The following is a 22,237-nucleotide window of genomic DNA, read 5'->3' on the forward strand; positions in this document are numbered from 1 at the left end:
TATCTGTAAGGTCCCTCAGTCGAGCATCGAATTTCAAACACAGATTCAACGACAAAGACCAGGGAGGTTTTTCCAATGCCTCCCAAAGTAGGGCACCTATTGGTAGATGGGTAATAAAAAAAAGCTGACATTGAATATCCCTTTGAGCATGGGGAAGCTATTAATTACACTTTGGATGGTGTATCAATACACCACAAAGATACAGGCGTCCTTCCTAACTCAGTTGCGGGAGAGGAAGGAAACCACTCAGGGATTTCACCATGAGGCAATGGTGACTTTAAAACAGTTACAGAATGTAATGGCTGTGATAGGACAACACTGAGGTGGATCAACAACATTGGAGTTACTCCACAATACTAACCTAAATGACAGCCTGTACAGAATAACTGCAGAAAATGTGGCAAAGCAATTAACATTTTGTCCTGAATACAAAAGCATTATGTTTAGGGCAAATCCAATACAACACATCACTGAGTACCACTCTTCAAATTAATTTAATCCATTTTAGAATAAGGCTGTAATGTAACAGAATGTGGAAAAAGTCAAGGGGTCTGAATACTTTCCGAATGCACTGTATCTTTCCACACTGGGAGAAAGATATATTTCTCTGTGGTGTGGATTATTTTAAGGCTTCTCTCCTGTGCGTCATCTTATGTGTTTTCAGGCTCCATAACTCAGTATAATTCTTTCCACTGGGGAACATTGGAAAAGCTTCTCTTATGTGTGTATTCTCTCGTGTGATTTCAGCCCCACTAACTGGCTAAACACTTTCCACACTGGGAGTAGTGGTTACGTCTAGCTGGTTTGGATGTCTCTGGCTGTGGTTTCACTGAGTCTGTTCTTTCTCCTGCCAAAGACAAACAGTGTTTGTTTAAACAGAGAGACCTGAATGAAACCTCTACATGATCCTTCCTGGTAAATGTTTGCATATGATGTGTTTTCTGAGTGAGGGGAATGCTGTAAATCAAGAGCCTGACACTGTAAGATTGTATATTATATGTTAGCTGGTCATGTTGGTAATAGAATAACCTTTCAAGTGATGCCTACCTGACCCAGATTGAGATTTCATAATGGAACGTTTTTGGGGAGGAGTTTCGTAAACAACTACAGTAAGTGTGTGATGGAGGGGCTGTGTTCCAAACAGAAAACTACAAGTGTGCTCTCTTCAGTTCCTCAACAGCAACGCTAAGAGAGCTCAGAAAAAACCCTTATAGTTGAAGGTTCTTTCCTGGAGTCATAAAAGTGCATTGAAATGACTTAGGAACTGCACAGTTTGGAGAGGGGTGTGGCCACTTGGAGGCACCAGTTAGACCTCTCACTCAAACCCACAGTTTGGAGAGGGGTGTGGCCACTTGGAGGCACCAGTTAGACCTCTCACTCAAACCCACAGTTTGGAGAGGGGTGTGGCCACTTGGAGGCACCAGTTAGACCACTCACTCAAACCCACAGTTTGGAGAGGGGTGTGGCCACTTGGAGACACCAATTAGACGTCTCACTCAAACCCTTGGAATTGATTTTTGTTGTGTTGCACCTACCCCAAAATGTTCATGAATATTCTTATGATACTGAATGTATCCACAGTATTTTCAGATTTCGTTATTGACAAATGCTGCAAAAAGTACAGTAAATGTAAAATGCACACGAAATCAACAGTGTAATGTTTGGATTCAGTCTTGTGTCTTGGTGAACTGTTGAGTCCTTTGGGCTGATCATTTAATGATCTACAACAGTGTTCTCTTTCAATTGCTCCCATGGTCATGCATATCCTTTTGATATTTCTTCTGTCAGAAACAGACACATCTGTCCCTATCCACACAGGCCAATTTCCACCAGTGTAACGGGTTAAACCGTCTTCGTAATTTTTCCCAGAACAATCACGATGTTATTTGATCTTGTTTATTTTTAATAAATATTATGTAAATGAACGTAGAGCAGTTGTTACCAACCTGTGGTCCGCGGGGGTACTGCAGGTGATCCGCTCATTATATTTTCATTTATTTTGATATGATACCAGTTGGGAGAATACTAAACACAAGGAACACTATCTTCTCTATCTCCTCTATACCAAACACAAGGAACACCCCCTACCCCCCCTTTTGCCCTCAGAACAGCCTTGATTCGTCGGGGCATGGACTGTACAAGGTGTCGAAAGCATTCCACATGGATGCTGGCCCATGTTGACTCCAATGCTTCCGGTGCGTCTGGAACCTACTACCATACCCCGTTCAAAGTCATTTAAATATTTTGTCTCCCCCATTCACCCTCTGAATGGCTCACATACACAATCCATGTCTCAGTTGTCTCAATGCTTAAAAAATAATTATTTAACCCGACTCCTCCCCTTCATCTACATTGACTGAAGTGGATTTAACAGGTGACATCAATAATAGATTTCACCTGGATTCACCTGGTCAGTCTATGTCATGGAAAGAGCAGGTGTCATTAATGTTTTGTACACTCAGTGTACGTCTGCCCAACGTGATACATCAGGAAGATGTAGTATTGAGGGCGTTTGGACATTGACAAGACCTCTTGCAGATGTATTTTGAATGCCTATATTCTAAATTCTACAGTTCTACATCATTTACACGTCGGCCAGGCATCAACATTCTATTCTGAATCCTCGGCGACGTCTTGCCAATTTGAAAACGCTCTCCAAACTATATACTCTCTATCTCTTATCTCCTCCATCCCTCTATCCCCTCCATCTCCTCCATCCCTCTATCCCCTCCATCTCCTCCATATCCTCTATATCTCCATCTCCTCTCCATCTCCTCCATCCCTCCATCTCCTCCATCCCTCTATCCTCTCTATCTCCTCCCACCTCTATATCTCCATCTCCTCTATCATCTCTATCTCCTCCATCTCCTCCATCTCCATCCTCTCCATCTCCTCCATCTCCTCTATCCCCTCCATCTCCTCCATCTCCTATATCCCGTGTCATAGTATATCCCTCTGTAGTGCTCCAGGAATGACACACGCAGATACACACAGAGTTTAAAAAGGGCAATTTAATCACAGAGCATATACATTTATTCTGACATACTCCATATTCAGTTCATGTGTTGAAATAAAAAACATACACATTTATTTATGCTTTTTTACAATATGATTTATTGTGGCATAAACAAAAACACATTCTTAGTCAAAAATATGAGACAAATGCACTGTGTGTCATATAATATATCTCTTTCCACACTGGGAGCATTGATAACGTTTCTCCCAGGTGTGGATTTACATGCTCTTTTAGTTGCCTTAACCAGGTGAATTTCAATCCACAGTGGGATCAGTGGTAAAGCTTCTCTCCAGAGTGTATTCTCTTATGTATTTTCAGGCTCCCTAACTGGATAAAACTCTTGCAACACTGGGAGCAGTGATGAGGTTTATCCGTTTATCCTGTGTGTGTCCTCTCATGTCTTTTCAGGTCCCCTAACCGGGTATAACTCTTTACACACTGGGAGCATTGGAAAAGCTTCTCTCCTAAGTGTGTCCTCTTGTGTGATTTTAGGCACCATGATGAGGAAAATCTCATTTCACATTGGGAGCAGTGGTAAGGCTTCTCCCCTGTATGTATTCTCTCATGTCTTGTCATGCTCCCAAACTCTGTAAAACTCTTTTCACAGTGGGAACATTGGAAAGGTTTTTCACCTTTGTGTGTCCTCTCATGCCTTTTTAGGTTCCCTAGCTGGGTAAATATCTTTCCACAGTCTGAACAGTAGTAGGGCTTCTCCCCTGTGTGTGTTCTCGAATGCCTTTTCAGGTTCCCTAATTGGATAAAACTCTTTTCACACTGGGAACATTGGTAGGTCCTCTCTACAGAGTGTGTTCTTTTATGCTTTAGCAGGTCCCCTGACGAGAAAAAAGTATTTTCACACTGGGAACAGTGGTACGGTTTCTCTCCCGTGTGCATTCTCTCATGTATTTTCAGGCTCCCTAATTGGGTAAAACTCTTTCCACACTGGGAACATTGGAAAGGCTTTTCTCCTGTGTGTATTCTGTCATGTTCTTTCAGGTAACATACCCACTTAAAACTCTTTGCACAGTGGGAACACTGGTGTGGTCTCGCTGGTTTGGGCATCTCTAGGTCTGGTTCCCCTGAAGGACTCTTCCCGCTGTCAGAGTGAGAGTTTGGTCTCTCTCCTGCCAAAGACAAACAGTGTATTTAGGTACATACTAAACAGGGACCTGAATAAAACCTGCACATAATAAAACTGTCTTCCTCTGAGGTTTAATCCAGACTAGATCCCTCTGGGATCTGAGGTCAGTTTCTATAGAACATTTAATCCAGATCAAAATGATCCTTCCCTGTCTTGATTCTTTCCTCTTCATCATTTGAAAATAAACTGAAAGGCAAGATTTCAACCAAATGCCATGAAATAAGACATGACTTTATAACTAAACTAAACTAAAGACTGAATAACACCATTGAGATTTCAAAAACCAAGAACATAGAGCTTCAAAACATGTGGTTCTCATGGGATGTTGAGTATTGAACAAAGCGCTACAGAAAGAGATGTCTGTCATTACGTGCAAGTTAAACAACTACAGCCTCCTCCTTGGATTTTCCATTTCCTCATCTCCTCTCGACTGCCTCAGGCTTGGCTGATCTGGCATTGCATTTCCTCTCTGCATTTTTTATATTCCAGGCCTTTTCTCTAATCTGGCCTTTCTTCCTCTCCCTGTAGAGACGCTGTTTTTCATAGTTAACGTTTTGTTGGTGGCCCCCAGTCTTTAACAACTCCTACAGTACAGACCAACATAACAACTCCTACAGTACAGACCAACATAACAACTCCTACAGTACAGACCAACATAACAACTCCTACAGTACAGACCAACATAACAACTCCTACAGTACAGACCAACATAACAACTCCTACAGTACAGACCAACATAACAACTCCTACAGTACAGACCAACATAACAACTCCTACAGTACAGACCAACATAACAACTCCTACAGTACAGACCAACATAACAACTCCTACAGTACAGACCAACATAACAACTCCTACAGTACAGACCAACATAACAACTCCTACAGTACAGACCAACATAACAACTCCTACAGTACAGACCAACATAACAACTCCTACAGTACAGACCAACATAACAACTCCTACAGTACAGACCAGTGGCGGCTCCTGAAAAAATTCTCAGGGGGGGCAATTTTTCTGATGATTTAGGTGACCTACACACATTTTTAAAAAGATATGTCCAGCAACAACATGAAGACAGGGGCAGCATATAAGTCAATACCAGAAGCATTTATTGACTGATCTCAAAAGTGTTGGCTTACAAAATCAAAATAAGTTATCACAGTAAAAATAATCAAGGGTGTTCTTTCACATTCCTCAACACTGCATAAACAATATGCATTTCCATAAACAAATGAAATATCAGCTGAAAATACAGCATCTTGGTATTTGTTCAGATTGCAGGATCAACAAGAGCTTTTACCACATTTTTTGCCTCATGGTTGAATTGGAAATATGTGCACCTGAGCATAATTCACAACAAGCAAGCAGGAGCTTTTGATAGAGGCTACTGAAAACATTGATGCAAGTTATTGGTAATAAGACATTTTTATAGACTTCCATATTCTGCCCTCTTGTATAGATTTGTGAAAATGAACAGTGATAGACATTTTGCCTGAAAACAGAATTTGAAAGTAATTTCTAGAAAAGGTAAACACAGCTATCTGTATGGCTTTGTAAAAATGAACAACCATATTCTGGCCAATTGTATAGATTTGTAAATATGAACAACCATATTCTGGCCAATTGTATAGATTTGTAAAAATGAACATGAACAGATTTTTTTGTTTGTTTTACTTTTTTTTAAAATGAAAAATAACTATTTTAAACAACATCAACTGTGAACTGATTTGGGCGTGTGTGTGTTAAAGAGACAGGGAGGGAGGGACAAAGAGAGAGAGAGGCTACATTACTTGTACTGAAACTGTTCTCTTCTCTGTTTCAATACAGCAAAGCGTTCAATGACTTTCTCATTGAAATCAGGCATGCTGAGGACTAGTTCCCTCTCCATGGAAAGCATGGCCAGTGCATTCAGACGTTCCTGGCCCATTGAATTTCGCAGGAATGTCTTAACTCGTGTCAAAGTTGAGAAACATCTCTCAGCTTCAGCTGTTGTCATGGGAGTAGTTATGAGGATGTTCAACAGAGTCACAGTCTCAGAGAACGTCTCCTGGAGGTTGTAGCTCATGAGAACCTGGTACAGTGCCAGTGCACCACAGCCTCCCTTGTATTCAGGATTCTCATAGATCAGAGATAGTTCTGTCTTGAGCTTTGCCTTGCTCAGCATGGGGTATGCATTCACAGTGGCATTCAGAGCCTCATCAGGAAATGAATGGCAGTACCTTTCAAACATGTCTGCTTGCAGTAAGGTAGCACTCACAAGGTGGCCAGAGAAAGAGAACCTTTCTTTGGTGTGATCCAGGATGGTGTTGCAGACCTCTTCAGACAGCCTCTGCTTCTCCTCTTCTCTCAAAGCTGTTCTGGGTCTTTTGGCTCCTGTTGCTTCTTGCAGCTGCTGTTGAGAGGAGTCCCTGAAGGCAAACAGACCAATGTGTTTGTTGGCTTTGTACAGTATTGTTGTCTATGTGATGCACAGGTATATGCAATGTATCCATGATGTATAGTACAAATATTTCAGTCCACTTAAAATGGGCAGGGATGCATAAAGTCTTTAGTGTTTAAGTTAGCCTTTGTGTCTCACATAGCCTGGATGTTCAGCACAGTATACAGTGGTGCTCATAAGCTTATGATCCCATGCTAAAGTTGACTAAAAAGAGGAATAAAAAAGAAAAGAAAATTGGTGTCCATAAAGGTTGGATTTTCCAACTTTTTTAATTAAGTCATTAAGATAAATTTCCAAAAGAAGATTTTTTTATTCCTCTTTTAGTCAACTTTAGAATGTGTTCATACACTTATGAGCACCACTGCACAGTACACATAGTATATAACATAAAATAGATTACACCACTGGCCATAAGGCCATAAGAATAATGTAATTTCAAACACAAATGCAGTCTCCTTTCATGCATACATTTTCAAATAAAGCTCTGCTTTGAGAAAGATCGAATGATATTGTTTAATCTTACCTTATGGCCTGCACACTGCTTGTGAAGCTGTCGAGGGCACTTTTGATAAAGACAGCATCGATGTCCTTCTTCTGTAGCTTCTGGTACAGAATGTCGACGTGGGGCATGATTTTGTGAAAAAGCCGCAGGAAAAAAATAAAATCTTCATCATGCAGCATCCTCACGTAGCCAGATGCCTCTCTCACTGTGGCCTTGTCAAATGAACCCAATGAACCCGTCCGGATGGCTTCAAAACATTCTATGAGGTCGTCTCGATTCTCGTAGACAGTGTTCACGACTCTGCTGTTGAAGTTCCACCGTGTGGATGAAGGTCTGGGCAGTCTTCGTGCAACAGTCTGGTCAAGAATGCTGGTGCGTTTGGGTGACCGGGAAAAAAAAGTTGTAATCCCGCTCAGATCGGAAAAGAAAATGTTCACTTTTTGATGCGAGAAGTAGCTTGCTGCATGATCAAATTCAGCTGATGCGCATAGCAATGCACGTAATGGGCATTCTTGAAATGCTCACGCACCTTTTTCTGCACACCAGCCTTCTCTCCCCTCATCACACTGGCTCCATCGTAAGCTTGCGCAATGAGTTTGACTTTCTCGTCATCGGCAAAAAGACCGTTCAGTCTCTCCAAAAGTACACTGGCGATTGAGACTGAGGTTGATTCCGAGATGGGAAGGAACTCAAAAAAGCGCTCCTGCACTTTGTGCTTGCTATCTATGTACCTCAGCACAAGCACCAACTGTGTCTGTGTAGAAACATCCGTGGTCTCGTCAGCTTGGATAGCTACGAAGTTCGCAGACTTCACCTCCTCCACAATATGTTCCCTCGTGACCGCTAGCATACACTCCAGTACCTCGTTTTGAATGGTCTTTGATGTGCCCTTGAAAACTTTAGCATTTTTAAGATGGTCATCAAACACCTCATCTAATTGTGCCACAAAGTTGACAAGTCCAAGAAAAATACCAGGGTTGGTGGAGCCCTCAGTTTCATCTTTGCCTCGCAAAGCTAACTCAAACACTCCGCAAAACTTCACACACTGGATTAGCCGGCTGAGGATATGGCGGTTCTTGCTAACCTCATCGTTGTGGCGGCGGACAGCTAGCCTGTATCCCTCATCCAGTTGAGTGGCAATATTCACTCTCCCCAAAGCAGAAATTCTCAAACAGCTATCCATGTGGGTCTTTGACAGCTCATGTTTCTTAATCTTTTCTGAAAGATGGTGCATGTCGGTTACACCAGTCGCTGTCCAAGCGGTGCTGTCTGAAGTGCCGCCTTCAGGGTGAATGAGTAAGCAGGGGTAGCAGAAAACTGCATTAGCTACATCGCAGCCTGCTAGCCAGGTTTTTCGTTCATACCAATTTTTGGAAAATCCTCGGGTGTAGGACTTCCCCCCTTTAGTAGAAACCTGTTGAATTATTAAATTTGGTCTGGGAGGTCCTAATTGTTTCGTTGCCAATTTATCTTCATTTGTTCGCCGACAAAAAGGAACTTCTTTCAAAGACACAATCGAGTTGCACTGAAGCCTAGCCATGTTGATAGTAGTAGTGAATTGATTGAGGCTGCTACCCTCTCTTTTCTTAGTTACGTTCATGGTTACGTTACGTATGACGAAAGCGCGTAAGTGCAAGCCCTCAGACACCCTTGGAGATTCTGTTGAAAGCTCTGAAATTTGAAAAAAAAAGATTTTACATGGGAGTCTATGACAGACTTCTGGGCGATTTTCAACCTGACTGAAATCGCCCCCAAAAGGGGGGAGCCATTTGAAGCACGACTTTAGCCTGATTGGACATTTAGTGGCAGTGTGGCACTGTGGCAGATAGATTACAACACTGATAACTACTGTTGCCGTGATATAATTGATTAGAAAAAAATCCCTTCCTTTTCCCGTTTGGCAGTGCGTCGCCCATATCGCCCTATTGAACACACCGCCCCTGGTACAGACCAACATAACAACTCCTACAGTACAGACCAACATAACAACTCCTACAGTACAGACCAACATAACAACTCCTACAGTACAGACCAACATAACAACTCCTACAGTACAGACCAACATAACAACTCCTACAGTACAGACCAACATAACACCTCCTACAGTACAGACCAACATAACAACTCCTACAGTACAGACCAACATAACAACTCGCACCTTTAAAAACACACATTAGTTCAACTACTGCATAGTTTGTGCCCCTGTTTTTAAGACAATACTCACCGGTGTTAATCTGATCTCCAGTCTCCTCCTCTTCATCCTCCTCCTCCCCTTTCACTGTGACAGTCATCTTCTCTTCATTCCCCTCCTCTTTCACTCTCAAAACTTCTTCCTCCTCCTCCTCTTTCACTTGAAAAAGGTCCTCGTCTTCCTTCACTAAAATATCCTCTTTCACCCTGAAAGCTTCTTCCTCTCCTTTCCCTGTGACAGTCATGTCCTCCTCTTTCACTCCAAAAACGGCATCCTCTTCTTTCACTGTAACATCCATCACCCCATTTACTCCAAAACCTTCTTCCTCTTCTTTCACTGTAACATCCATCACACCATTTACTCCAAAACCTTCTTCCTCTTCTTTCACTGTAACATACATCACCCCATTTACTCCAAAACCTTCTTCCTCTCCTTTCACTGTAACATCTTCTTCTTTCAATGTGATAGCTTTCTCCTCCTCTTCTTCTTTCATTCCGAAATCTTCTTTATCTTCTTCTTTGACTGTGACAGTCATCTCCTCCTCTTTCACTGTGATATCCTCCTCTTCCTCTTTCACGACAATGTTCAGTCCCAGAGCTTCTTTCTCCGTCCAGCGGACCTCTTCTTTAGTAGGAGGCGAGTAGCTTATTGAGCTCATGGTTGTGGATGTTAGCTAGCTACCTAGCTTGCTTGTTAATTAGCGATAGCCTAGCACTCGGCTAGACGCTATCTTAACCAGCTAGCTTGACTAACAACATATATAAGAAATGGAGTAAATACACAGTGCGTCTAAAACACTGAGGTTAATATTCACAAAATGGTTCCAAGATCCCCGATGTTTTGGTTTTATGTTTTCTAGCAAGATACCGAGGCAGCTAATGAGTCATGTTGTTGTTGAAAAAGCTTCCCGTCCCGTCCACTAGATTACACGTAGCTAAACAAGAAACATCACCTGAAAGAGACATCGTCATCTGCTGACTGGAGTGGGTAACGCAGTTTGGGAAAATATTCATATCATTCTGGCAAACAATGTCATAAGAAATTATGTATATGAATCCTGGATTGCAGATGCTATGTATTGGCCATTGAGAGGCTTTCAAGCCACGGGTCGGCCATATGGCACTCGCCAGTAGGAGCAGTCCTCCATAGCATAGTAATGAATGAAATTACATGTATTCAAGTATTTTTGATGTAGTGGGGACAGTTACATTAGAACTCTCAAAACAAATACTTTAAGGCATTTTTTTAAATAATGGTTTTCATTTTTTATTTGTATGATTAGCTCACAGAATATAATTTAAAAGTATGCATTAAGGTGTCTGTAATTGAATAAATGTGTCAAAAACGAATGTAGACATGAATAAATGCAATTATATCGCTTCCAAAATAGTTATTGACACAAACCAGTGCGCCTGGCACGTACTACCACACCCCGTTCAAAGGCACTTACAGTATCTGGCCACAACTGTATATCATTCATTTGAAAATGGATGTAGCAATAGCAGATTGCCCCTTTAAAGACAAATCTATTCCCTTAAAGTCACACTCTGTAAGATACAAATGTCAGCATGAGCCACCAACACAAATATAAACAATGGAGAAAACAGCAGATAGACACTTGATGATGTGTAGTGCTCGAGGAATGACACGCAGATAAACACACACACAGAAAGAAAACACAGAGTTTGAAAATAATAATTTAATCACAGAGTATTGTAGTATCTAAACAGTTTATGACTTTGCTGACGTTTGCAAATGGTGTGTTAGAGGAAGTTGACTCAGCTTGCGGAAGCATCTGGAAAGCATTACTATAGGGGCCCCCTAAAACAGAGGAAGTCTGTTATGTGGAGGCCTGGGATTGGTCTGTGGGAAAACCACCCATATTATGTTACATATTATAAATACCATGGTTGAAACAAAGGACGGGGAGAATATAACATATTAGAGATTGGGTCAGTTGTTCTCCAGATGTCTGCAGGAGTCTGTAAATTGACGCTGAAATCTTTGATGTAATAAACCATTATAATCAAGGACAGTGTCAGCGGATTTCTTGTCATCACAGCATAATTAGCATCGTTATCTCGACACTACAGTATCTACATTCAAAATGACAAACTCTACTTTCAAACTGACATCCTCCATATTCAGTTCAGGTGTTTAAATAAAAAAACATACAAATGTCTTTTGGAATGCGCTTTATACAATTTGATTTCATGTGCCGTTAAACAAAAGCACAATTTCTCAGTCAAAAATATGAGACAAGTGTGGGAGCAGTATGTGTGTTCTCTCATGAACTTTTAGTCCATTTGACGTGTTATATTCCTTTCCACACTGGGAGCAGTGGTAAGGCCTCTTTCCTGTGTGTGTTATCTCATGGTCTTTCAGGTGCCCTAACTGGGTAAATATCTTTCCACACTGGGAGCATTCATAACGTTTCTCTCTGGTGTGGATTCTTTCATGCTCCTTCAGTTGCTGAAACCAGGTAAATTTCATTCCACAGTGGGAGCAGTGAAAAGGCTTCTCCCGTGTATGTCTTTTCTCATGCATTTTCAGGTACTCTAAATTCGTAAAACTCTTTTCACAATGTGAACAGCGGAAAGGCTTTTCTACAGAATGTGTTTGCTCATGCTTTTAAGGGACCCTGATAGGGAAAAACTCTTTCCACACTGGCAACAGTGGTAAGGCTTCTCTCCTGTGTGTGTCCTCTCATGTGATTTCAAATTCCCTAACTGAGAAAATCTCGTTTTACACTGGGAGCATTGATAGGGCTTCTCTCCTGTGTGTGTCCGCTCATGTAATTTCAATTGCCCTGATACAGAAAATCTTTTTCCACACTGGGAGCACTGGTAGGGCTTCTCTCCTGTGTGTATTCTCTCATGCTTTTTCAATTGCCCTGATACAGAAAATCTCTTTCCACACTGGGAGCAGGGGTGTCGTCTTGCTGGTTTGGAAGTCTCTGGGTCTGGTTCCCCTGAAGGACTCTTCCCTCTGTCAGAGTGAGAGTCTAGTCTCTCTCCTGCCAAAGACAGACAGTATTTAGTCAACAGAGAGACCTGGGCCCATATTCACAAAGCGTCTCATAGTAGGATGTTGATCTAGGATCAGGTCCATACAATCTAATTCATTATTATATAAAAGTCAATACTGATGCTAGTACAGCACTCTTACTCTGAGACGCTGTGTGGATCCGAGCCCTGAATGAAACCTCCACATGATCAAACTGCCTTCTTTAATAGGTTTAATACAGACTAGATCCCTCAATAACCGGAGGTCATTTAAAAATTAAAAAACATTTAATCCACAATGATCAAATGAACAAAAATGATCAGGCATGGTCTTGATTCTGTCCTCTTAATCATTTGAAAAGAAACGGAAAATGTCAACCAAAATGTCATGAAATCAGACATGAGTTGTAATTATAGGATATATGATGCGGTAGCAGAGTTCCATCAGATCAGTCCGTCTTACCTTACAGCTAAAATATTAAGGACCTAATAACACCATTCAGATTTTAAAAACAAATGACACAGAGCTTCAATACTATTTGTAAGATTTCGAATAATATCAAAATCAACCCTTTTGTCTTGATCAATGACCAAGATATGCGTGTCTCACGGTAGGGTGGGGTATGCAGAAAGGGTCAATTTTGAGGACCTCTACCTCCTGAATGTTTTGGCATGTCAAACATCCTTCCTTCCGATGAAGTTTCTATGTGAGAATTGCCAGTTTTCCTGTAAACACCATGTTCTGCAGATTGTACTTTTAAGACGGTCCCTTTGCCAAAAGTGCAAACATTCCCCCATTGAAACCAATAGTCACTTTTTGAAAATGGAACGGAATGGCCAAAATGTAGGGTGTAGCTTAATCGCTACCTTAATCTGATTCTAGACATATCACTCTCATCATCCTATGACCTTCATTGAAGAGGCATTGACGAGCAAACTCCAAATATCAAACAAACATCTGATGCAGGGGTCTCCAACAGCTCATAGCTCGCCAAACAATTCCGAAAGTAAATGCAATTTTTCATGTGTTCCATCGCAAACTGTCATAAACAAATCTCACAAGTATCCGACACCGCAAGCTCCCAGCTACCATCTAATCAACGCAACATTGACATTTTCCACCCCTGGTTAGCCACTATAGGCTTAAAAAGCCAAACCTAACACAATATCTGCGAATTAATATCCAGCAATATTGCCCCAGTCTGTCTGTGTGGTGAGCGCGTTTCTCTATCACTCCCATGTGTAGCAAGTTGATGTGACAACTGTAAGCCTACGTGCACTTAACGTTTAATTGAGAAGGTTGAAATACTTTCACCAAAACCTTCTCAATGAAATGTTAAGTGCAAGTAGGCTTACCTGGCAGAAGCATATCATGAGTAACTATTATTTGGTATTTGCAAACTCTGCCATGAAATGAGAAACAGCAGTACAGAACCATCGCTAGACCAGCACATTAGATGGCACATTCCTCACTCGTTAGACGGGCAATTAAATTAATTAAAGGGCCAGATGCACAATTAAATTAATTAAAGGGCCAGATGCACAATTAAAGGGGAATTACACTCAAAAAGAAATCTGTAAGAAAACAAACGCATGCAAACAGAAATCAGAAACATGGACAGCCACATGATATTTAGCTTACGTTGATTGGACTAAATCGTTTTTGGTATCTTTTAGTTGTCACTGTATTAGACTAAACATAGGTGATTTGATGATGTTGAAATGTTGAAGTTGAAATGGTGCTGGAATAGTGGAGGCAGCTCCTGTTTTCTTTGCGACTTGCGGTAACTCTCTGTCGTTCTAAATCAATAGTTGTTTAGTGGTACAAAAATGTCGGAAACGTTAACTTGCTTGACCATGCTGTAGGTCATGTAACTGTTTGTTACATGCAATATGCTTTGTGGACTTCACCAGACAGAGGTTGCTCTCCGGTTTTGTGATGAAACAAAGGTGTGGTTGAATTTATTCTGCCACTGTCTTCTTATTGTCTCTGCCTTTAGGCCTATATATATATCACGGTCCCGAGGCATATGAACTAACAGGTTATAGAGCAAACAACGCAATTATCACAACACATAGGTTGTAATATGGCTTTTTCCCCCCCTGGTTCCCCCAGTGATTTTACCCACGCACCGCTCCTGGAGATTAGAAGAGAATAAAGAATGTGCCTAATTGAAAGCTAGAAGAAGAGAAAGAGTAGCTACAGACATGTTTCATTTTTTAAAGTAGCTCTCATGCTTGAAAAGGTTGGAGACCCCTGATCTAACGTGAAAACAAATTTACGGCGGTAAATTATTGTGTAGACCTGAAGTACAATGCCATTTTAATAGCACACATTAGTTCAACAACTGCATAGTGTATATTGTGTGGTCCTCTGTAGCTCAGCTGGTAGAGCACGGCGCTTGTAACGCCAAGGTAGTGGGTTCGATCCCCGGGACCACCCATACACAAAAATGTATGCACGCATGACTGTAAGGCGCTTTGGATAAAAGCGTCTGCTAAATGGCATATTATATTATTTATTATTATTATAGTGTGCCCCTGTTTAAGATAGAACTCACTGGTGTTCATCAGATCTCCAGTCTCCTCTTCTTCTTCTTCTTCTTCTTCTTCTTCTTCTTCTTCTTCTTCTTCTTCTTCTTCCAATGTGACAGTCATCTCCCCCTCCTCCTTCATTTCAAAACGTTCTTCCTCTTCTTTCAATGCACCAGTCATCTCCTCCTCTTTCACTACAAACACAGTACCCTCCTCTTTCACTCCGAAAGCTTCTTCCTCTACCGTAACATCCTGTTCTTCTTCTTTCACTGTGATAGCTTCCTCCACTTCCTCTTCTTTCACAGTAAATGTTTCTTCTTTCACAGTACATTTTTCTTCTTTCACGTAAATGTTCAGCGCGGGAGTTTCTTTCTCCGTCCAACAGACCTCATTTTCTTTAGCAGGGGGAGAGTAATTTAGTGAGCTCATAGTAGGGGACGTGAGCTAGCTAGCTAGTTAGCATTAGCGACTAGCCTAGTGCTGGGCTAACTGAACAAGCCAGATAGCTGACAACGTAAATATGAAATTAAATGGATTAACTAGTACATACATATACAGTGTGTTTAAAACACTGAGGTTAATATACACAAAAATGGTCCAAATAGCTTCAATGTTTTGGTTTTATGTTTGCTAGCAAGTTACCGAGATGGTGGTTGTTGTTGTTGTTGTTGTGAGAAGAAGCGTCCCGTCCACTAGATTTTACGTCACGCAAGAATCATCACCTGAAAGACTCACATCGCCATCTGCTGACTGGAGTGGGAAACGCAGTTTAACAAACAAAAACAATTCTTGCAAACAATGTCAAAACAAATAATTGTAAAAAATAACCAGATATCTTTTTCTCTTACTTCTTACAGATAATAATTTCCTCTACGCAGATGTAGAAGCTGAATAGTATGGTGGCTAGTGGTGCGCGGGTCAGCTGATTGTTCACCCGCAATTGAAAATAACCCATCTGCAACCGCAACAGCCCGATTATATGTGATAAAGTGGACATCTGAGGCACGTACACGACCCTAACTCGCTAATATAGGAAATACGCTGTAGACTACAGTCAGAGACTGCGGAATTATTTATTTATTTTTTACAGGGGGTGCAGGATATTTTTTTAACCTGATTTAGATGTTACTGCTTATAATTCTCGACATTTTGGTAGGCTATTTGTTAGTCATCTTGTCTATAATTAGATACATGCAGCTTCTCTTCTGTCATTATGTTGCCCTAGAAGGCTAAATAAACCCTTGCTCACCAGAATAATGTCACACATCGATAGAATGAATGCTTCAATCTAGTTTGAATGGGTAACGTTTTCTCTGTCATCTCTGCTTCTTTTCGCGGAGCAAAGACGTTTAGGGACTTGGGGAGAAAATGCAATAAACATTTTAAAAACGGGAAAGATTTTATCTGCATCATTTCCAAATGCCATCAGTTTGACCGGTTGTAAGGACATAGAAAGCTGTGAAAACGAGCCAACCTGTTTCTGCTAAGATTGCAGTTCGGCTAGGATGCATATTTTATGTGCTTGAAATACTAATCAGCTTTTATGATGCTGATAAAGATAGTACCTCTACAGGTGGTATCTCATTGTGCATTCGCATTCTCTCAAGATGTTGAAAGAAATAAATCATATTTCTCCACTCCTGTTCCGAGTAAGAATTTAGCCTACATTTGGTGTACATTTCTGCAGGAAGTAATATTAAGGCTATGTGAGAGGTTATAGACCTAGAATCAGTGTCCAGATTTCAGTTAACATTTGTGGTATCTAAGGAATTCATGACTTTGTTAACTTTGCAAATGGTAGTGTGGTATCTAAGGAATTTATTACTTTGTTAGTGTTTGCAAATGGTAGCTTAGAGAATGTTGATTTGGCCCAGGGAGACATCTGGAGAGCAGTTCTATAGGAGTACCCTAAAACAGAGGAAGTCTGTTGTGTGGAGTGATGGGATTGGTCTGTAGGGGAAACCACCCCTATCTTGGTAAAGATTATAAATACTTGGTGAGGACAAAGGAGGTCAGAACAACATATTCGTTTGGGTCCACTGTTCTCCAGATGCATGCAGGTATCTGTAAATCGACGCTGAAATCCTTTGTTATGAATAAACCTTTATAATCAAAGTACAGTGTCAGCGGATCTCCTTGTCCTCCACAGCATGATCAGCAACATGTTTTCAGACAAAACACATTTGGGTCAATATCACCATAAGGTGCCTTTGAGACTTCCCCCATTTCCCCCCAAAAAGCTGAGATTTTCCATTGAACTTCATATTCATTGTATTAAGTATATGTTATGCTGTTAGAAATGCATATTGGTCAAGCTCCCACACTTTTTATAAATTAACTGCAAGCAGACAATTTACATGCAAACAGCAAAATATGTCCACCCTGTCATGGACAATTTCAAAGCAGAATAAATACATTGTAATTACATAGTGATTATAAAACGTACATTTTCAGAAAACTATTTAGTCACTTTCTCAACAATATATTTTAGTTTATGGGAAAAGTATTTGGATAATAATGAAATTATGGCAAACTATTTGTTTCTCTATAAAATCAGCGAGAGTTGCACTTTCTTTTCTAAATAAAATCTAACAAAAAGATATCTGGTCAAACTTTCAAACAATACTATTTGGCCCTCATTTGTTTATAAAGGAATCACACAAAAGATTTTGCTAACTTGTGAAAATAATTTGTTTATTTTCATAGAACATGAAAATAACAGGGTGGACAGTGACATGACAGGGTGGACCCTGGGCATGACAGGAGTGGACACGTTGTGAAATGTCATTGAATGGCCTCATAAATGCAAGGAACAATGCAAGAAAATGATGTAAAAAATGCCTTTTCCCATGTAGGGGGAAATTACAAGTTGAACAGACTGTTTTTGATCCACTCTACCTGCATGCAGCCACTGAATAAAGATGCCCAAAATGAGACATTAATGTGGCCTTCTAGCGTTAAACTCTGTATATCATTCTGCACAGTGAAAGTCAAACATTCAACTGTAGAACAAGAAGGAAAATGTTTTTTAAGTGGAGAACAGTTGATTTGAAAAAAACAGAATATTACAGAAAGATCACTTGGACGCATCTCCAAACAGTCTCTCCCTTTCTGCAGAGACATGGCTCAGTTCTGCAGTTGCTGTTTCACATACTTCCATGCAGACACTTCAATCTGTACAGAGCGCAACCTGGAAGGCCCTGGCTCATGCTGATTTTCAGGAGTTTCAGCAGGGGAGTTGGGTGGTGTCTCTGACTGTAGCAAAGCACTGGACCTGTTTCTGGCTCTGGCTTGACTTTTTGCCTCTCTCCATTTCTTTATTTTTGCCCTCTTCTCTCTCTCACTGAGCTCATTGACACCCTTCTTCTTTCCAGTCTCTCTGTCTTTTTCCATTTGACCCTTTCTTTCTCATGGTACTTTCTTCTTCTGTCTGGGTCAGCATCACGACGTTCCCGATATCTCCTTGCTATCTCAGCTCCTTTTGATCTCATTCCCTTGAAAAAGACGATTCAAAATGTTCCCTTACACACTTTAATTGGCAGTCCCGGTAAACTAGGCTTGCATTATCAAACTAGGTTTGCTGATACCGATATCGGCAAAAAAATTGTCCATATTGTCCATTCTTACTATGTATAGCATGTACTTATATAAAATGTGTGTAATAGCTGTTGTAATATGTGTAACATTATCAGTATGTGGCCTAAACTATGCACATGTCCTTCCTGTCATGAACCATGTCCACCCCTGTCATGGAAGGCTTGCTGACAGGGTGGACAATGACAGGGTGGACATTTTTGTCTAATGTTAGCATTTAATGAGCACATGGTGGACCTTCACTTAGCAACATACTACAGTTAGCAAGCTGACTGTGTACTGTTTTACAAATATATTTCAAAGTTCTGATAGGTTTTTCTATCAATTGATATTTCACTATGACAGAGTGGACATGTTAAGCTTGACAACATCCAACTACACACGTAATATGATGAAAATGATGAAACATAAGTGTAAATACTTACTCTGCAACTAGACACTGCTTCAGCCTTCATTGAAGAAAGACAAAATGCTCAGTAGTGATGTCACTGAAAACATCAGTGGGTTTCTTAAAGGGGCAGTTACCCCATAATGACAGGGTGGACAGCAATTTCAGGGACACATGCAAAATGTTCAATATGATTATGAAAATACAATATGCATGATCAAAATTACTTGTTTTATCAAATAACTTATTGTGGACAGTAAAACCATGTAAAAAAAAATTGGATTTAGTATCATTTAACCACTTATTACACACACTAGTTAGCAGAGCAGTGTGTGGGACATGCCAAAATCACCTACATCCAATGAATTTTTTTTTATAAAATGAAGGAAACACTTTTTTAGAGACGTATCATTCTACTGATATGTGTGCAAATGTTTGGCCCCTTATAATAAGACCTCAGACTTTCATTATTCTGCTCCATTTTCATGATAAATAATAAATAAATAAATAATTCGTCATTTAGCAGACGCTCTTATCCAGAGCGACTTACAGGAGCAATTAGGGTTAAGTGCCTTGCTCAAGGGCACATCGACAGATTTTTCACCTAGTCGGTTCGGGGATTAGAACCAGCGACCTTTCGGTTACTGGCACAACGCTCTTAACCACTAAGCTACCTGCCGCCCTGATGACTGAGTGAGTCTGATGAGGACACCAAAGGCACCTCATAGTGATATTGACTCTTCTGCTAAGATTGCAGTTCGGCTAGGATGCATATTTTATGTGCTTGAAATACTAATCAGCTTTTATGATGCTGATAAAGATAGTACCTCTACAGGTGGTATCTAATTGTGCATTCGCATTCTCTCAAGATGTTGAAATAAAGAAATCATATTTCTCCACTCCTGTTCCCGAGTAATAATTTAGCCTACATTTGGTGTATCATTTTACTGCAAGAAATGCTTAATTCTGCAGGAGTTATTATTAAGGCTATGTGAGAGGTTATAGACCTACAGTCAGTGTCCAGATTTCAGTTAACATTTAACACATCTGAACGGGAAGGCTACAGTTCCCTTGATGTGCCATAGTCCCATTTAACGTCTCCATCTTGTGACTGTCGAATTTGTATAACACCTGACAATCATCACACTGCTATCATCCTCTTTTATCCCTTCACCCAGCCTGGTCTCATAGACTAAACGTAACATAGAAAATGTAAATCCGGGACACTCAAATTAGTATGATATGCTATGTATGGTATGGTTACTTAAGGCACAAACAAAAGTAGAATGATTGGTCTTATAACATGAATGTCTAGCAAACCAAAGGTTGCGAGTTCGAATCTCATCATGGACAACTTTAGCATTTTAGCTAATTAGAAGCTTTTCAACTACTTACTATTTTTTAGATACTTTGCAACTACTTAGCATGTTAGCTAACCCTTCCCCTCACCCTAACCTTAACCCTTTAACCTATCTCCTAAACGTATTAATACAAATGCCATATGGCTTCAGCTTATCGTAGGAGTTAACGTGCCACAAAAAAATCGGACCTGGGTTCCTGTAAAGACGTAGTCGAATGTGATTCCCGCGTCTCCGTTGCACTAAACGTCTGACTGTATTTTGGATCACTGCATATCCCACTTTGATGCATTTAAGATGTGTTAGATTGTATCCATGATGCTTCACGTTGTCCCAGTTGATCAAGAAGGAATAACGCTATGTCAAGGAGGTCCGATATTTCTCCGCAATGTATGTCAACTATTGACAACACCATCCATATTGCTCAATTACATGAATATCTCTCAATGCCTCAAACCGATGAGAAAATAAAAGTTGATCAACTCAAACAAACCGGCCATAATGTCAACCTGTGCTTGAGAGGAAGCCAAGCTTGCCAGTAGCTAATGCGGACGTTTCAGCATAATGAAGGCTCTTTCTCATAATAAAAGTGCAACTGGGTTATTTCGCAATAACGACATCTTTCTAATTATAACACGATCTTTCTCATAATAACGAGAACTTTTTCCTAGTAATGTTATCATTCATTTACTGAATTATTTCAGAATAACGTGATCTTATCTCATAATAATTATATATAAAAAATCTCAGTGGCAGCAATACGCCACCGTAAAACATCGTACCGGTTTGGTGGAATGACCCACATATTTCGTTATTTTGAAATGATTATTAAGTTGTTTGGGTCATTCCTAAGATGCGTCATTCAAAACGTGTGGTTCTCATGGGATGTTGAGTATTGAACAAGCGCTACAGAAAGAGATGTCTGTCATTACGTGCAAGTTAAACAACTACAGCCTCCTCCTTGGATTTTCCATTTCCTCATCTCCTCTCGACTGCCTCAGGCTTGGCTGATCTGGCATTGCATTTCCTCTCTGCATTTTTTATATTCCAGGCCTTTTCTCTAATCTGGCCTTTCTTCCTCTCCCTGTAGAGACGCTGTTTTTCATAGTTAACGTTTTGTTGGCGGCCCCCAGTCTTTAACAACTCCTACAGTACAGACCAACATAACAACTCCTACAGTACAGACCAACATAACAACTCCTACAGTACAGACCAACATAACAACTCCTACAGTACAGACCAACATAACAACTCCTACAGTACAGACCAACATAACAACTCCTACAGTACAGACCAACATAACAACTCCTACAGTACTGAACAACATATTCAAGTGTAGAACTTCAGTAGAACGCCCCTTTAAAAACACACATTAGTTCAACTACTGCATAGTTTGTGCCCCTGTTTTTAAGACAATACTCACTGGTGTTAATCTGATCTCCAGTCTCCTCCTCTTCATCCTCCTCCTCCTCTTTCACTGTGACAGTCATCTTCTCTTCCTTCCCCTCCTCTTTCACTCTCAAAACTTCTTCCTCCTCTTTCACTTGAAAAAGGTCCTCGTCTTCCTTCACTAAAACATCCTCTTTCACCCTGAAAGCTTCTTCCTCTCCTTTCCCTGTGACAGTCATGTCCTCCTCCTCCTCCTCTTTCATTCCAAAAACGGCATCCTCTTCTTTCACTGTAACATCATCATCTTCTTCTTTCAATGTGATAGCTTTCTCCTCCTCTTCTTCTTTCATTCTGAAAGCTTCTTTATCTTCTTCTTTGACTGTGACAGTCATCTCCTCCTCTTCCTCTTTCACGACAATGTTCAGTCCCAGAGCTTCTTTCTCCGTCCAGCGGACCTCTTCTTTAGTAGGAGGCGAGTAGCTTATTGAGCTCATGGTTGTGGATGTTAGCTAGCTACCTAGCTTGCTTGTTAATTAGCGATAGCCTAGCACTCGGCTAGACGCTATCTTAACCAGCTAGCTTGACTAACAACATATATACGAAATGGAATAAATACACAGTGCGTCTAAAACACTGAGGTTAATATTCACAAAATGGTTCAAAGATCCCCGATGT

General features: G+C 40.6%; 1 protein-coding gene, 1 long non-coding RNA gene and 1 pseudogene across 2 annotated transcripts; all 3 read right to left on the reverse strand.

Moving 5' to 3' along the window:
* Window positions 1-3,069: 3,069 nt before the first annotated feature.
* Window positions 3,070-21,843, reverse strand: LOC123485777 (gastrula zinc finger protein XlCGF17.1-like). Its single transcript, XM_045216904.1, has 2 exons — window positions 21,597-21,843; window positions 3,070-4,140 (listed from the first exon to the last, which is right to left on the reverse strand). The coding sequence occupies exons 1-2, from the start codon at window positions 21,823-21,825 to the stop codon at window positions 3,392-3,394; spliced, it is 978 nt and encodes a 325-aa protein (XP_045072839.1). The 5' UTR covers window positions 21,826-21,843; the 3' UTR covers window positions 3,070-3,391.
* On the reverse strand, window positions 8,735-10,200 carry LOC123485778. Its single transcript, XR_006659143.1, has 3 exons — window positions 9,714-10,200; window positions 9,327-9,611; window positions 8,735-8,773 (listed from the first exon to the last, which is right to left on the reverse strand). It is a non-coding gene; the product is annotated as an uncharacterized LOC123485778 (long non-coding RNA).
* LOC123485771 lies at window positions 11,295-13,672 on the reverse strand (annotated as a pseudogene).
* Window positions 21,844-22,237: the final 394 nt, after the last annotated feature.

This window comes from Coregonus clupeaformis, unplaced genomic scaffold (genome assembly GCF_020615455.1).
Source record: "Coregonus clupeaformis isolate EN_2021a unplaced genomic scaffold, ASM2061545v1 scaf0847, whole genome shotgun sequence".
Lineage (NCBI taxonomy): Eukaryota > Metazoa > Chordata > Actinopteri > Salmoniformes > Salmonidae > Coregonus > Coregonus clupeaformis.